This window comes from Paramormyrops kingsleyae, chromosome 16, assembly GCF_048594095.1.
Source record: "Paramormyrops kingsleyae isolate MSU_618 chromosome 16, PKINGS_0.4, whole genome shotgun sequence".
In the NCBI taxonomy this organism is placed as follows: domain Eukaryota; kingdom Metazoa; phylum Chordata; class Actinopteri; order Osteoglossiformes; family Mormyridae; genus Paramormyrops; species Paramormyrops kingsleyae.
The window spans coordinates 14,650,087-14,666,086 of NC_132812.1; the positions used below are offsets into that span (position 1 = coordinate 14,650,087).

At 40.5% G+C, this 16,000-nt stretch overlaps 1 protein-coding gene and 1 long non-coding RNA gene across 8 annotated transcripts in view; one reads left to right on the forward strand and one right to left on the reverse strand.

Moving 5' to 3' along the window:
* The window catches only part of LOC111838601 (uncharacterized), a 2,965-nt gene extending 1,232 nt beyond the window's left edge, over positions 1-1,733 (reverse strand). The window contains exons 1-2 of the long non-coding RNA XR_002836907.2: positions 842-1,733; positions 1-76 (exon numbers count right to left, since the gene is read on the reverse strand). The exon at positions 1-76 is cut by the window's left edge and continues 1,232 nt beyond it. This is a non-coding gene — a long non-coding RNA (uncharacterized lncRNA). The remainder of the gene's footprint in view (positions 77-841) is intronic.
* A 45-nt stretch (positions 1,734-1,778) lies between these two features.
* lnpa (limb and neural patterns a) lies at positions 1,779-15,196 on the forward strand. Of its 7 annotated transcripts, none has more exons than XM_023801755.2 (14): positions 1,779-1,863; positions 2,605-2,688; positions 4,095-4,136; positions 6,211-6,398; positions 6,788-6,846; positions 7,021-7,061; positions 8,232-8,315; positions 8,392-8,443; positions 8,945-9,157; positions 10,374-10,479; positions 11,614-11,684; positions 11,935-12,093; positions 12,313-12,423; positions 14,356-15,196. In XM_023801755.2, exons 2-14 carry the CDS (start codon positions 2,662-2,664, stop codon positions 14,517-14,519), a joined length of 1,317 nt encoding a protein of 438 aa, XP_023657523.1. In that variant the 5' UTR covers positions 1,779-1,863; positions 2,605-2,661; the 3' UTR covers positions 14,520-15,196. The 7 variants fall into 7 exon arrangements, with proteins under 7 accessions (XP_023657523.1, XP_023657528.1, XP_023657529.1 ...); XM_023801760.2 differs by having other exon boundaries at positions 12,316-12,423; XM_023801756.2 differs by having other exon boundaries at positions 1,794-1,934.
* Positions 15,197-16,000: the final 804 nt, after the last annotated feature.

The window sequence follows — 16,000 nt, forward strand, 5'->3', positions numbered from 1 at the left end:
CCTCCCAGGGCCCCATCCTGGGTTGTTCCCTGCCTTGTGCTTGTTGCCTTCGGGATAGGCTCCGGACCCCCCGACCCTGAATAGGACAAGTGGGCATGGAAAATGAATGGATGGATTGAATGATCTATCTTGATAACTATGTAGGCTATAAAACTGAAATATATGTGTGTAATATGGGGAAAAATAATATGTGGATTACATGCATAATGCAGGGGAAAGCTGGGTAAAACAAAATCATTACACTGAACACAAGTGACAATACCACAATTAGGGTTTAAATTTAAGAAAAATACAAGGTATTGTTTGAATACAGAGCAAGCAGTATATTTGATTTAAAAGCAAGAACAGTGTTGAGCTGAGGTTATAGCTGAATGATATTTCAAAGAAGAATTTCATTTTAATTCAGAGCAAAGTTCAAATGTCTGAAAACAAAAATGGTTATTGATGCAAAAACAAGAAATTCTGGAAAAAGTTTCCTGAATATTGCGTAGTATATAAAATCCTAGCGCTACTGATGTGCAGTACTTCAAAAATGCATAAACTTAATCAATGACACTTGTAATTGGGCATTAATTGGAAGTTCAGCCTAGCTGTACTTATGACTAGTTCTCTCCTCGACAACAGGTAGGCAGGATGCGTAACGTGCTATATTTGTCTCAGTTCTTCGCTTTGGAGAAAAGCGTTTGCTAAATAATTGTAAATGTAAACAATTATAGGTTAATAATAAAGTTTGTGCACCACTCTTAACGTTGTTACGCGTGACTTGGATTATGGAAACAAATTTATTGCCGTCACTTCAATGTTCAATGCTTGACAACTCAGTCAAAAACCTAATACGAACCTCAAAGAAAAGAACAGTTGAATGCACTTCTACGAGTGCTACTTAATTTAAACGTTTGTGCTGCTCCAAGTCATTTTCACTCACACAGCAAAAGAAGCTTCTGAGAAAAGAAACTTGTCATTTTCTCCATCCCTCGGGTCCACATTTCATGTTTAATACTCGAAACAAATATCTATAACCAATATTTCAGCATTTCTTCAGTAAACGTAACACATTAGACCTCAGTGACAGACTATTTTAAAATAAATACAGTCTACAGCGAAATATGTAGTAATATTTCAGGTAGTCATCTGGTGGCGGGCATCAGACTACTATACCCACAAAGCAAATTGCAACCATAAAAGTACGCGTTGCAGCTTAATATACATGACATTATACTGTAAACAGACGGGCTTTCACAAGTGACGCCCCTGTATCTTACAGTCGAGAGGCACGGTAGTTAAGACACGTCATATCTTGGATGAAATGTCAATTCTACGGTAGTTTCAGTCTCCCCATTTTAATTAAAATATTATATTACGCCAACTAAACACTGAAAAGTTGCCACCTAATAAAACTGGACATGACTAACAAATAACTAACAAATGAGACAAACAAGAATATTAAGTGATGTCATTCGCAACAAACATTCTGCTCTAACTAAAATTGCCTCTCCTAAATTACAGCCTACTTAAACAGAACTGTATTTGATGCGTTCAGTTTCTAGGCCAAGTGTCTGTTGAACTTACTCGAGCGACATATTCTATATATGCATGACAACTTCATGACCTTTAATATCACATTTATACTCCTTAAAGGCATGAAGGACCTTCCTGAATGCTGAAAGATAGGTATTTGTTAAGCTTTTCAAAACTACCGTGCCGCCCAATCTCTTTTTCTCGTCTGTTCCATCTAATACACCCCTATCATGTGACAAGGTTGCTTACCGCGAAGGATTGTGGGACGGGTTGAATTACGTCATATATCGCTGTGAGGAGACTGCTGGTAACGTTTTGAATCGGGTTTTGCGACTGAGTTGACAGGTAAACTGTGGACTGAGAAGCGAAATAAACTACATAGAGTTTCCGGCGGTCTCATTGCCGCGAAGTATGAAGTAAATAATAGTTGTATTCCTTATTAGGAAGAATTGCAGAGTATTTTTAGCAAGTTAGGCCTGCTTTAATGCTTAAGATTTGGCTTCTGAATCCGTAGTGTCACCACTGAATTGTTTTTGCTAGCAAAAAAGGTAGTTCATAGTCTGTTTTAGAGCGAATATTGTTATTAGCGACGAATGCTAACTGCTAAAGGCTATGCTTGTGTTTAGGTGCATGTACCTACCCGATAATTAGCGCTTTATTTCCGATGTCAGAATCGTCTTAAGTTACCCAAGTGTTCGTTGCACTGTAATAATATTGTTTGCCCTGTTTTTAAAAGCTCTTTTGATTAGTTTGCTATGTGTTCGCCTTGAATTCAAATGAACCACCACGACAGCAGACGTTAAACGTTTTTTTTTTTGCGGTATTCGACTGTTACATACGGAAATCTAAGCAGCTCGGTATTTAGTGTTTACATGGTTTATTAGGCGCAATAACAACACGAATCCATGGAAGTGTAGTGATAGTTTGGTCATTGGATCGTGGCGTAAGCCATCCTTTGCTGGACGCTATGTATGCAGCAGTACATTTATTATCGAATAGCTTTCAGATATACCACGCAGTGGGAGTTGGTGTTGTTGTAAAGCATGACTGACGTAAATAAAACTCCCTGTGTTTGATTGTCAACAGGTGGGAGGAAATTTGTGAATACCCCGAAGCGGAAATCGTATAGGGCATCTACCCGAGATGGGGTCCTTACTGTCCCGGTGGAAGGTTTGTATGGCTGCTGTTTCTGCTTACGTAATGGTACTAAGAATTTAAGGTGTATAAGACTTTTTCTGTTTCAGTCCATATGCTTTTCTAGCCATACTGTCACATTTTAAATAAATTATGACACTATTAAAAGAAGAAACTCTCGGATTCCCGATGGTGTTTGTGAAATCATGCATTTATAGGCATGTTGGGCAGAATTGGGTGGGGCTTAGGATATGTTTTGGGGCCCCATGTCGAAAATAGTGGGTTCTTTATTTTGGTATGTTTGCTGAACAGGCAAATGCTTGGAGATCTTTGGCTGCCTGCCTAGCTCACTACTACAACAACATGGAGTAGAGTTCCTAACAGGCTACTCCAGTATTTGTTAGGCTTAGCAGCTGGTTAATTTTAGTTGAAGCTAAATTACTTTCATGTTGGAACATATATAATTTTTTATTTAGATGTTTCTGGTGGCTGCAGTGTGGCACACTGATCAAAATGAGGTGTGTCCTATGGTGGAGTTTAGAGTCCAGATTTGAGCTCACCGTGGTGCTTGGGGTCATGTGAGATGCTGTATTTGGATCTCTGTGGTGTGCTGCAGCATGTAAAAATAATTGAAAAAAAACCCATAGTATCTTCATTGTATGTAGTTTATTGTTGTATTAGTTTTTTTTCTCAGTTTCTATTTATCGTTTCTCAAAACTAAGGATGTGTCTGTTGGTCCAGCAGCTTCTGAGTATAACTGGGTTAACACCAGATTGAGTTTTCTACTAAGTGGCCAGAACATTATGGAATAGGTGCAAACATTAGTCTTTTTTGGACTATTTGAAACTCTAGTGGAATCTGTTGGCACTAGATTTCATTAATTAGCTTAATTACGCACAGGGAATATAGAACATTTATATTTATATCTCCTAGGAATAGCATTGTTGTTTTAGTATATGGTATGTACAATTTATAATGTTACTGGTGCTTGGTTGTAATATGGTGAAAGTTCTCGTGTTCTAAAATACTCAGTGCATTTAGGGCTGGATGTTTGGTAACAGTTTCAGATTCTGCCACCTTATTCCTATCCATATTTTATTGAGATTATGCTGGACCTGTCGCTCCTTTTGGTGGTTGTGCAGAGTTTCTGCTGCAGTCACGATACATAAGGTTGAACACAGCTCCACTATCCCTATACTATTGGCACTGTGAGATGACCACTTTGACCTATGCTGCTCCTATTACTATTTCTATTAATAGTGTGACTGTTGCTTATTCTATATAGTACACTTGTTTTTTCCCTAGGGCTTCATCTGAATGTTGGTAGAGGTCATTCTACACCAACAGTATGTGCAGTGCTCCCTTCCACCTTCTCCTTCTCTGTGGGGTTTATTTCACTTTGAGTGCTGTAACTAAGATCTGTTCTGTCTTCTCTCAAACAGACCAAGCATTCTACAGTAGACATTTTGGAAAGCTTAGAAAAGGTACAGTTTTGTTTGTAGTTCTACTGTCTTGTCTACTTTTTTGTTAAAATCTTCCTGTATTTTTCACTCCCATACAACTTCTGTCTCATGATGTGAGCTGTTTATTCAGCTTGATTCCTAGAGTGACAGTCACACATGCTCACTGTGTTAATCTGTCTGCTTCATTTGCCCTGCTGGACATAGTCTCAGGAGCACACTCCACTTGTCTCTGAGAGAAAATTATCTCTGCCTTTCACTAGAAAACGGAGTGGGGGGGTCTGTTTTTTTTTTTTTTTCTTACAAAATTTTCGTGTCATGCATTTTGTTTGAGCTGAATGTCATGACCTATAGGTTCCATGCAAAGAAAAAAAAATTCTTTTCATATTGTCTTCAATCCTTGTCACTATAATGGTAAACTTCCCCTCCAGTTAAATGTTTTGGTAGTTGGTTGTTTCCAGTGGTACTCAAGGAAGCAGGAAGTACCTCAGAAATCTGCAAAAATTTGTGTAGACTGTTCTGCAGTTTTTATTGCAGTATTTAACTTCTGATGTGCATCACTAGTGTACAAAAAAAACTCAAGTTATCATAAGATAGTAAGTTTAATTTAACTCAAACATATGTTTTCTTCCAGTGTTTAGTTTCTCCAGAATCGAGAGTGTTTGGCTGTAAAATGTCAGGGACTGCTGCAGGCAAATTTAGAATGGGTGCTTTGTAAAATGTCCTGAAAATAGACTGTTTTGTTCTGGTATGTCTAGATAAAGAAAATGGACCCTTTTGTTGTATTTATGGCCAGTTTGGCAAGTAGTGTTTAAGACACGAGGGTTGCTGTGTGCAAGGTGGCGGCGTGTGAGTCCAAGGAGCCGACCTCGGGGTTTATTGCTGTAATTGTGTCCCTTGTTACCACTGTGTAATGCCCAGCACTGATGATGCTGGAATACATGCATTGATCAGTCATGCACATACTCGTACAGTAATGCATTTTAGCAACGTTTGCCAAACTCCATTTATTTGAACTTTGAGGGGGTGGGAGTGGTGTGTCTAAAGCAGGTGTCCCCGATACAGAGAATCAAAAGTTATTGGTCAAATGTACCTCCCCTCCGGCTGGGCAATTGTTTTGGGGGATAGTGACCCTTGCCTTTGTGATATTGATAAAATTTGGCCCTCAGGGAAAAACACAGACGCTCCTCGACCTACGATGGACTTGTATTACGATGTACCTTTTCATAAGTTGAAAATATCGTAAGCTCTTGGGCGTTTTTAGTAAAAAAAAAAATAATGGGCTTGGAAATTTTTTGGCGAAACTGAAACGAAACGCTGATACGTTGTTAAACACTGTATGATTGTGTTTGCAATTGTCAGAGACTGGAAGCGTGGCTGCGTGGATGCTGCCATTGCCCAGCATCAGTACAGAGTATCATACAGTGTTTTGGTAGCACCAGAACAGATCAAAATTCAAATTTGCTGACTAATGAATGTGCATCACCATCACACCATTGTAAAGATGAAAACATAAGTTGAACCATGGCAATGAGAAGACTATGTAATTGGGACTAAAGGACATACCACATGAGGAGATACAAACTCCACACAAACAGCTGGGGTGGGGTTCGAATGATGTGGGCATATTGAGAAACTTCTCACTTTTAAAGTGGCAGAACCATACAATCAGCATTGGAAATACCTTAAATGCTTGGCTGATGTGCATTTTCATTAAAACAATTGCATACATTGCAAAACCATTGATGTTTGACTGCAGGGGAACCTTTAGGTTTAAAGGAATGTCGTGTTTAAACAGTGTTTGGGTCACGGTAACAAATTACCAAGCAGATTGTTTACGAAAACATCATCTGCAGATGTGTGTCTCATTTTTGATTAATGTTTCCTAATATTTTTATCCTATTCGTCTCTACTCTTAATTCCGTGTTGATATAGTCCATATCAACAAATTGTTTTTGTCTAATTACCCTATCCCCAGTTGTGCTGTTATTTCACATTTTTAATCCATTCTGTATTGTTGTTGGCTTAAAAGATTACAAAGCAGTGGAAACAGACTCTTGCAGTGCACTTTGTTTCTGAATATGCACTGTGTTTACAGGAAATACAGCACCTGGAAGAATTCAGGGTTAAGAATCAGAGAGTGCTGAAGCTGTGGGTGGGACGACTTCTGCTGTACTCATCCGTCCTCTACCTTCTTACATGTATATCTGTCTACTTGTGGTGTCTCCCTGAACAATGGACAGAGCGACTTATATTGGCTTTGCCATTTTTCTTATTTCCAATACTGTAAGTACATGTACGCCACTTGAAACGGACAGAAACTGGAAAAAATGTATTTGCATCCATATAAGGAGTTGTTTCAGTATCTTAATGAATTTTACATATATGTTAAAGATGATATGTATATATTTTTTGTACTCCAATGCTGTTGGTGCTGCTGCTGATTTTGATGCAGTGGATTATGGAGTTGGTGGTAAAATCGCCCTAAATGGCTCAGAGTGTGTTGTTAAGTTTGCTGATACCAAGTTTATCTGAACTGAGCAGATACCAACTTTAAATGAACATGTTGACCTTATTTTTTTCCCAAGGCAAGTTTTTAAGCAGCTTTTGCTGTTATTTACACATGTTAACATTTTGCAATTTTAAAATGACAACCTTTTCTCTCCCCCCTCCAGAGTCTGGTTTACCAGGAAGTTGTTAATTATTCTTTTTTCTAAGAGGACTGAACGGAACAGTAAGTTTTTGCTTGGTTTCAATCACTCTGTCAGTATAGAAATGATTGTTGGATGTTTTATTTTTTCTATTACGTTTTGACAGTGTATGTCATTGTGTTTTAGGGACATAATTCGAGCGTTTGCCTGTGTTAATTTGGATGTAGGTGTAACGCAGTCTGATTTGTCTTTTTTAGATGAAAAGTTAGATGAGCTCAGATCCCAGAAAAAGAAAATAGTAAGTGATTTTTTTTTTTTCCTTTCCCTCTTCCGCTTCTCCCCCCATATTGTTTTATTTTTGCTAGCACAGGGTGAAAGCAAAATGCTAATATGAACATAAACTCCCCCCCCCCCCCCCCAATGGAATCAGCTGTTATATACTATTAATATTCTGCTCATTTAGTCAAAATAACCCTTAACACATTTCTAATCTCCACAAGAGCCTTATAACAGGGCTAACCTTTTACACTTGTCAGGAATCCTTGTGCTTCCCGGGTGTCGTAACCCCTTAAATATCTCATGTAACCCATGCTTAATGGGGCTTAATTTTCTTGTGCCAAGGAGTACAAATCTCCTCTAACAATGATGTAGGACGTGAACGTGGGCACTAGTGATGCAGACCCTGGTGGGCCGTCGGTTCATCTCCTGTGCCTCCTGTTGCCAATTGGGTTTTCACAGCTCTTTGTGGCTAATTGCTAATCGCTGTTGCTAATAAATAATCTACAATCAATGTAGACGGCGGTTAATTGGCAGAGCGACTTTATTCGGTAAAGCACTTTGCTAATGACCTTCTTTGAATTAATAGCGTTAAGTACTAGAAGGAAATAAATCCAAGAAATTGCTTGTCATTTACTGTCATATCTAATAACTTCCAATAATTATGGCTGATGGATTTTCACACATTCCATTATTGAAGCCAGTGCATGTAATTATTCTTTTCATTATATGTAAACAATTAGCAATAGTTAGTGTTACTTTGAAATGAAGCAGTTAAACAAAATTAAAGTCGTTATGGCCTGTGGATGCTTTGCTGGCCTGCAAAATTCTAATTCCTTGCCTAATATGTTTTGCTCTGCAGTCATAATGCCTGATTTGTTAAATTATTGGAAAAAATTAGATTGCTTGAATCCATGGTAAAGAGTACTTTTAAAAACTGGGCTTTATAGAAGATTTCAACGGCATCGTTGTAGTTGCAGCGATGCTGGTTTTATAACAAATATTTACAGATTTAAAGCAACACCTCCTTTTATTCGTACATTTTTCATTTTCTATTTGTACATTCCGGCCACAATTGTCTGCAATTTTGTATCTGCAAATTTTTGATTCCTGTTCACTTTTACTTAAACCTTATGCCATGCCGCTGCTTTCTGGTATTTTCATTGTTGCAAACTTGCATGTCGTTTTGAAGCTTGAAGAGGTGATGGAGACTGAAACGTATAAAAATGCCAAATTGATCCTGGAGAGATTTGATCCAGACTCGAAGAAAACTGCTGTAAGTACTCAAATATATATATGTTTGGCATTTGAAATGATTTCATAATCTGAAATACTGCTTCATTTATATGAAGGAGCTTGAATCCGATCTGGCTGGTTCACAGGCAACACCAAGACCAGGACAAGGTTAGTGATAGTCATTCATGGACTTGATTTAAGTGGTTTAAAACTCCTTTTGCATTGGCTGAATACTGAGAGAGTGGTTTTGTTGGGATTGTACTAACGGTGAATGTTCATGTTTTTGGTTTTTGTACGTAAATGTACTGTAATACCTCTATACTGGCCAAATTGATATATATTATCGATCCATCATCCATCCATCAAGCTTATCCCAATCAGGGTTGCGGGCAGGCTCAAGCCTACCAAATTGATATTCACTTGTATTCACTTTGGGTGATGCATATTTGGGGTATCTAAGAATGTTTGTTTGCTTTCAGAGGTTTCATCACGTGCTTTATCAATCATAATTGAATCTCTGTAGTGTTTCTTGTTTTTGTAATTTTCACGGGTGCTTTCTGGAGAAACCCAGACCCACTTAAAATGCATAATGGTAGTTTTATTGATCTCAAAGGTATATACTCTTTATTCACTAATTAACCGTATTTTGGAAATGGCTTTGTTTTGTAGAACTTCGTCAACGCAATGTGACCCCGAAGCCACCTGTTATGGGGACCCCCGCTGGCTCCGCTGCTCAGCCCCCAATTGTCCTACCAGCCACCCCCTCTGGCCCACCACCACGCTCAGCCCCTGGTGGACCCCCCGAGAGAGGCCTGGCATCCTCTTCTGCTCAGCAGACTCCGCTGAGAAGGCCTGTGCCCCCTGGGAGCTCCATGGGAATGGGTACGTTAGCTGCCGCGATGGGTGGTGTACCTGTGTAAAATAGGGCTGAAGGTAACTTAGCGCTCAGATGTCGTGCCGGTGCTTCAGAGGCTACAGATGGACCTTGATGTTTTGAGCATGCTCTTAAAATGGCTGCAAGACAATTCTGTTCATTTTCATCCATTTATACGTATCGGATTAGATTAAGGCGTCCATTGACCTTGCTTTAGCAACCAGGGCATTAAGAGTAATAAATGTAAGTATCCTTTATGTGAATTATGAAGAGCCCGTGAGTAGTCATTTTGTGATGCTTCTTGCTTGCCCTTGATGGGGAGATGGCCATCATTACGGAACGCGCGCACCAGATTTTGTCCATCTTTGAAGTTTTGTAGTGTCTTTTTTTTCCCCCTAATTACCTTGGTTGCCTTAAGATGGTAAAAGCTAATAGAAAATAGAAATTCCAACACTTTACACAACAAGCCTTTGCAATGCATGTTAGACTTAAGTGGCTTAAGTTAACCCAGCTAACTGAGAAATCCTGCTTTGTGGAACACCCCCTGGATTTAAATGGATCAACACTGGACTATATCATCTGCCCTAATCCCAAGGGAGAAATTAAGGTCCTTGCACTTCAGAACTAGATTTGTGTCATGGTGATCTGTGTGCATTAAGTGCATCCAGAATTTTATTTGCATCATCCCCCTTAAATTGGAATTATTGGCATTATTGTAATGATCTTTAAGACGGCAAGCAACAGTTCTTTTAAACTACGGCAGAAATCTGTCTTGGGGCTGAAACCAAGGAAGGTGAGGCAACGTGATCGGACGTGCATTGGGGATGAGAAAGTGGGAACGCTCTTGATGTGATATATACCACAGTGCCTCCATATGCTGGCAAATGAATAAGCAGCGGGTATCTGAGACTTTGCCAAGATCCGTGGAGATGACAAGTCGTCTCGCGATGATCGCTCTTGATCTTTAATCATAGTAATTAACGCTTACCGAAACAGCAGGACCTTTCGAAACGCTGTTCTTGCGGGATGCTCATTTTAAAGTAATTATTAAAAATTGTCCCTCTTTAAAGAGTTTATCTTCCCTTGTGCTTAATGGTAGATGAATGGCTTAACATGCCAATGACAAGGCACTTTACCCCTTGTGCTAGTGTTGCCAATTTTTTTGTTTTCTGATGGGGAAGGACTGCTAGACCTTGACTGCCTGTAATGCTTGTTTTCTAATAGGCATGCACCCCCCAGGCCCCCCCCTTGCCAGGCCCATCCTCCCACGGGAACGGGGTACTATGGACCGCATCATTGAGTACATGGTCGGTGACGGCCCTCAGAACAGGTAATTACAGCTTTACGGAGACGGCGTGAATTTGGAATGGTTGTTAACTGTCACCCCAATGAATTTGTACTTTGGTTGGTAATACTGTAGGGTATGTGCATTCAGAATTAGATTCCAGTACTGCAAAACTGAAGGAGGAGGAGAGCTCCTAAACCTAAAAGAGCGTAATACGCCCTCCTTCGTGGGCAGCCCCACTGGTTTTCTCACTTTTGTTATGTTATAGCGGTTTTTAATCCGGCAGATTCCATCCATACCACTCGCTCCCCTGTTACTGGTTATCCATGGGTTACTGCCAGAATGGTTCCGTGTGAAAGACGAACTAATCCGATCAATTAATACCCCTTGAGAATGACATCTGAGGAGTGATGTCTCTGCAGGATCTGAATACATATTTTTAAAAAGCTGAAATTCCGAATTTGTAATGGTAAATCGGACATTAATCCATTGTGGTACCATTAGTGCAGAAAGCAGGCACTGGCTTGTTGAAAATTCTGCTCAGAGTTGGTAGCTTGACTTTAGAGCAGCCCTTGGATGACCACAAACCAGCATTTTGTTAAACGGTGCAAACTCCAGGGATGTAAAATGTACATCCTCTACTGTCTGCTAGAAACCGAACTTAGGCTTATGATTTTGTGACGCTGTTTCTTTATAGTTATGAGGTTTCGTTAAATGTCGTTAGTTCAGCTACTGCTTAAAAACTGATTATTCATATATGCTTTCTCATTTTAATTATGTTGGTGGGTATTGCTTTTATTTTATTTTAAAGTGTTAATTTTTAGACTAAATAGATGGAAATTTCATTTTCATTCGATATTTAATTCAAGAAATCACGTGGAAGAAACTGACTGATTGCAAGATGGTCTCGGAAGGAAAAAAATGCATGCACACACTTTAGAAGTGGGGAAAAAAGGTGGTTTTAATTTTCTCTTTAATTAAACATTTTGAGAAGCTTTGTGGGTCAAAGGCTGCGTTTTGATCCTTGCTTGTTCAGCAGGGGGTCTTATGGTGGAGCTGTACTCTGAAAATACTTCTCAAGGTTGGCAGGCCTGGAAATGGGGAAACTGTATGGTTTGTCTTGTTACCCACTGCGGAATTACAATAATAAAATCACTTTTTTTTTTTCCCCTTCCCTAGATATGCTCTCATATGTCAGCAGTGCTTCTCCCACAATGGCATGGCCTTAAAAGAAGAATTTGAGTTCACTGGTAAGATACGGGTTGGGGGGCGGGGGGGGTGAAATCTTCATCTGCCTTGCAGTTTTTGTCGGCGTAATATAACTGGATCTAAGTTTTCCCTGGAGCTCGTCCTTTCAAAACGGGCGCATGTAGAAAATTGGGTGCGTTCACATTCACGCGTGTTGTCGTGCAGCTGTACGCCAACCATCTGATTCGTTTGGATACAGCGTGATGTTATTTGCTGGCCTTCTGATGCCTTTTCCGGCGATTCTTGCCTCAGCCTTCCGTTGCGCTTACTGTTACGTCCTGAACCCCGCAAGAAAGACCCGACCCCAAGCACCCCGGCTCCCAGAGTTCAGCTTCGAGAGGAGTTTACGCCCGGAAACAGCCGCCCCGGCATCGTCAGTCCTGGAGCCCCCTGCCGAATCCCCTGACCCAGGTACTCCCCCCTGCTATTAAAGCTGCTGTGTCCTTTTGATACATTCCCACTATAGGCATATTGGTAAATAAAATACCGTTTTTAACATTTGCATTCAGCTCATCTTATTCTCTCTGGGTTCCATTCCCCAGGAGTTGTTTAACTGTATGTGTTGCTGTGATTTTCCCCCCCCCTCCCCTTTCATTCACACCAATTGTTCTGAACTTCTTCTGTTTTAAGTAGCCAGACAAAACAAAAGGAGTCGCCCCTGTGTGTGGAATGAGGAGTCCTCTTTGTCTGTAGCTACAGCCCCTTGGAGTAAAGTGCACAGTTTCCATCAGCAACCAAAAGGTTCCTGCTTTTAATGCAACCTGATGCCTGATAGCTCCCTTTGACTGCATGGACATGTTATTTAATCAGCCTTTTAAATCCAAACCTGTCCTTATCTGGATCAATTCTGATAGCTGCTGATTTTCAGTAAAAATTGCCCATCAGGATGGATGTTTTAATTAAAACTTAATCTAGAGGTCTATTTAATGTGAGTACTTTGATCTGGGGAATAGGATCTACTTATCATACAAGCAGTTAAATCTACAGTTATACTTTGATTTTAATCGTTCATGTTATTTAAATCTTGCCTTACCTTCTCACTGCTGCATGTTGAACTGCCATGAATGCTCTCCTTGAATGATTTGGCCAGGCTTATAAAGTCCCCTAACTCAAAACGTGGCTAGTTGCCTTTATTAATGGTCATGTGTCTTAGTGGGGTTCACATGGGACGTCCCACAAAAGAAACTGGGATGCATCCTCTGAAGAATGAGTCGTCCCAGTTACTGGGTCTGCATACAGCTTTTCTGTAGACAGAGGCACCTGCTCTCAGTGAAAAATACCGCTAATCTTTGTTCTTGCTTAGATTTTTAGCAGTGAGTAGAGTGTAGCAACCTGGGAGATCAGGGCAATTAATTTTACTGTGAAGCAGTGACTGACTTTTGTGGCATCCTCTGCCATAAGGATTTTTTGACTGGCAATTCCTCCCTAACATTTAACATTTAAGGAACATGGTACATGGTCTTGGAACCCTCAGTCATCAGTAACCTAGTGCTCTAGTTTATCTTTATTACTCCTGTTGTCTTTGCATTGCAGTATAGCTATATGCCTCTTGCATATTATTGTTTTGTATTTACAAGAATGAGCCAGACCTTTTTGCCACCATTATTTTTCTTAAGTTTTGCTACAGAACCTTTTGTAGTTTTGCACTATTTTTTATAGTATGTAGGCCAGGGGAGTTTAATTCTTTTCAGAGGAAAGAACCTTGCAGTTAGACTAATGCAGACAGGGATCATTCCGGATGATAACTTTGCATCAGACTGGACCCTGCTCCAGTGGGATGAAGCGGATGGGTGCGGATTGCCTCTTGTGGGGGGTGGGTTTAGAACCCTTGAGCCACATTAGGCCCTTGGCTGTAAGACTGTGGAAGCCAGATGGGTAGGATTTAGCTTCTGTCCAGAGCTTGGCCTTGCACTCTGAGTGGGTTTCCCTTTGTTTTCGAGGCTGAAACTCCTGCTTGTGCGATCGGAGAGCTTTAGCGCTCGTGTGCCCAGCAAGTCGCTTCTCTACGTTCTTGGGTGTCTCGCTGGTGCCGGAAAGAAGCAGCACACGAGACCGAGCTCTGCATTCTTAACTTCCGAAAACGAAACGCACCAAACGATGGACTGCAGAGTTTTTTAGAACTTGCTAGCACTGTAGTGATAATGGGCTGTAAATATGTGCATGCAGCAAATAATTACCAATCATACAATTTCATACACCGTCGCTTAACTCCTTAACCTCTAACCATCTGACTGTTCAACCTCACCCTCTACCAAACCTTTTTATTATTCAGCCTGGAGTCGACAGACCCTCCTAACCTTTGAGGGGACATTTGCATGATCTTGTTGCTGTACATGTCAGATCCGGTGAGAGGTTAAAGGGCACCCCCCCCCCCCCTCGCATTTTATCATCTTTTGATGCTGTTTTGTTCAGTCAGCCTGTAAACCTCCATACCCCCTCCCCACCTTGTTAAGTTGCACATTTCACCAGCGTATTAAATACATACTGATGATCTTCTGTGGCTTCTTTGGCGCATTTAAGAAGGAGACTTTCTTTTAATCGGACCTCAGTGATCAACTACATCTTTGCTCTGGATAATTGGGAGCTCGAAGCGGTATGAAATCATAAAAACGTCCGCAATGCATCATCTGCTCAGGGTGCTCATTAAAGCTGGTGTTAATCTCGGTTTCTCAGCTGAAAAGGAGCCGGACGCTTCTCCCGCTGAACCAGGAAGCGTGCTGGCAGTGGCTGCCCAGGAGGACGCTGTGGCAGAAGGACCCGGAACACCAGAATTGGAAAGCGCCCCGTCTGAAAAGTCTGAAGAGGAGCAAGACGTCTCGCACATGGAGGTTGAATAAAAACCTTGTCTCCTGTGCAGAAATGAATTTGGTCACGATGTCCGTTGGAATGGGTTTTTAGATGCGTATGTTTACTTGTTGCTGGTTAAGCCTTGACATGCAGCTGGGCAGTTGAATGTAAAATGAAATGGTAGCTGTATGATTTGGGTTAAAGGCAGCAAAACATCGGCAGTCCTTTCTTTTTCCTTTTGCCGTTTATTTATTTTCCCAAAGCCGCACTTGTGTAAATAACTTCTGCCAGGTATTACATTGTTATTGCTTTTGGGGTTAGTATTAGAATGTAGTTTTATTTTCTTTTGGAAAAACAGCTTATTTGCCATTGTCTTTTTTTAAAGTGGGGAAAAAAACGCAGAGTTTTTTTTTTTTATAGTAGTTTACATAGTTTTATGCATTTGCATAAAACTGTCAGGTGCATTAAGTGTTTTCTCGCAGGCATTTAAATGTGTAATCGTGCCTTTAAGTATTGTAAGGGTATTGGGCTCTTGGACAGTGAGGTAGTCCTCATGTTTACACAGTAATGTTCAGCAATGCTTATAGTCAGGCCCTCTCATTTATTCCTGCGACTAAAACCCTACTACACAACCACAAAACTAATAGCATGTGTGCCAAGGTGTGTTGAATCTAGCCCCCCCTCCCCACCCCAAACCATCTAAAATGAAATAAAATATTGTTTTCAAGCTTGGTTTGTGTGGGATTATTCACCCCCCTCCCCCAATATTTTAAATGCACCTAAAAATGCATGGCTGAATTCACTTATATTCCCACTTGTGCACATATTTTAGGTGGATTGAATGGTCTGCTATTATGTCCTGTTTTTGTATTTAATAAAAAAAAAAAAAATGTCGACTGCAGTTTTCATTTAGAAGCTCTGTTTTGTTTGGAGTGCTAAGAGAAGAGTTACACCCGCCCTGTATACAAAGATAAGCAGAATATTTTGCATTTCTCTGTGTTCATTCTAGGCCAATACAGCTCGTCTCTTAAATGTATATAAACCCTGGGGTCATGCTGCATATATGCTCTTTGACAAGACCCCTGATCCCAAATTTTTTCATTGAAGTGATCAAGAGCTTATTGATACTGGAATTCCCTTTTAGCACCTCTTCCAAGCCGAATATAAAAGGTTTTTTTTAATCTCATACTTTAAATGAATATTTTTGCGCATGCCATTTTGGGATAGGGTGGAGCATTGCTTGCTGTCTGTCTATATGCACTTTAATTGCTGGTCACTCCTCATCCATGATTCCAGTAGTGATGACTGAACCTTTTGCTCTTTGATAGGTGTTGGGCGCGTGAGACCATCTTGGGTAGAAATGAGGTATTAGGCATGTTAGTGGTCTGATTTATCGGTCATGCGGCAGCCTGTCAACACACTATCTGGCCGTGTCACCGGGCGGGACGCTGAGGGACGCGGAGGAGAACGCGTTAAGGCACATTCCATTTTCATTAGCCAGGCTATTTTAGCTTGTGATCATTTTGTTTTA

Bases quoted from the DNA above. Each gene is read 5' to 3' on its own strand.
- lnpa (XM_023801755.2), top strand. From the start codon at position 2,662: ATGGGGTCCTTACTGTCCCGGTGGAAG. The intron at 6,847-7,020 runs GTAAGTTTTTGC...TGTCTTTTTTAG, and splicing joins TAAGAGGACTGAACGGAACA to ATGAAAAGTTAGATGAGCTC. The intron at 11,685-11,934 runs GTAAGATACGGG...TTCTTGCCTCAG, and splicing joins AGAAGAATTTGAGTTCACTG to CCTTCCGTTGCGCTTACTGT.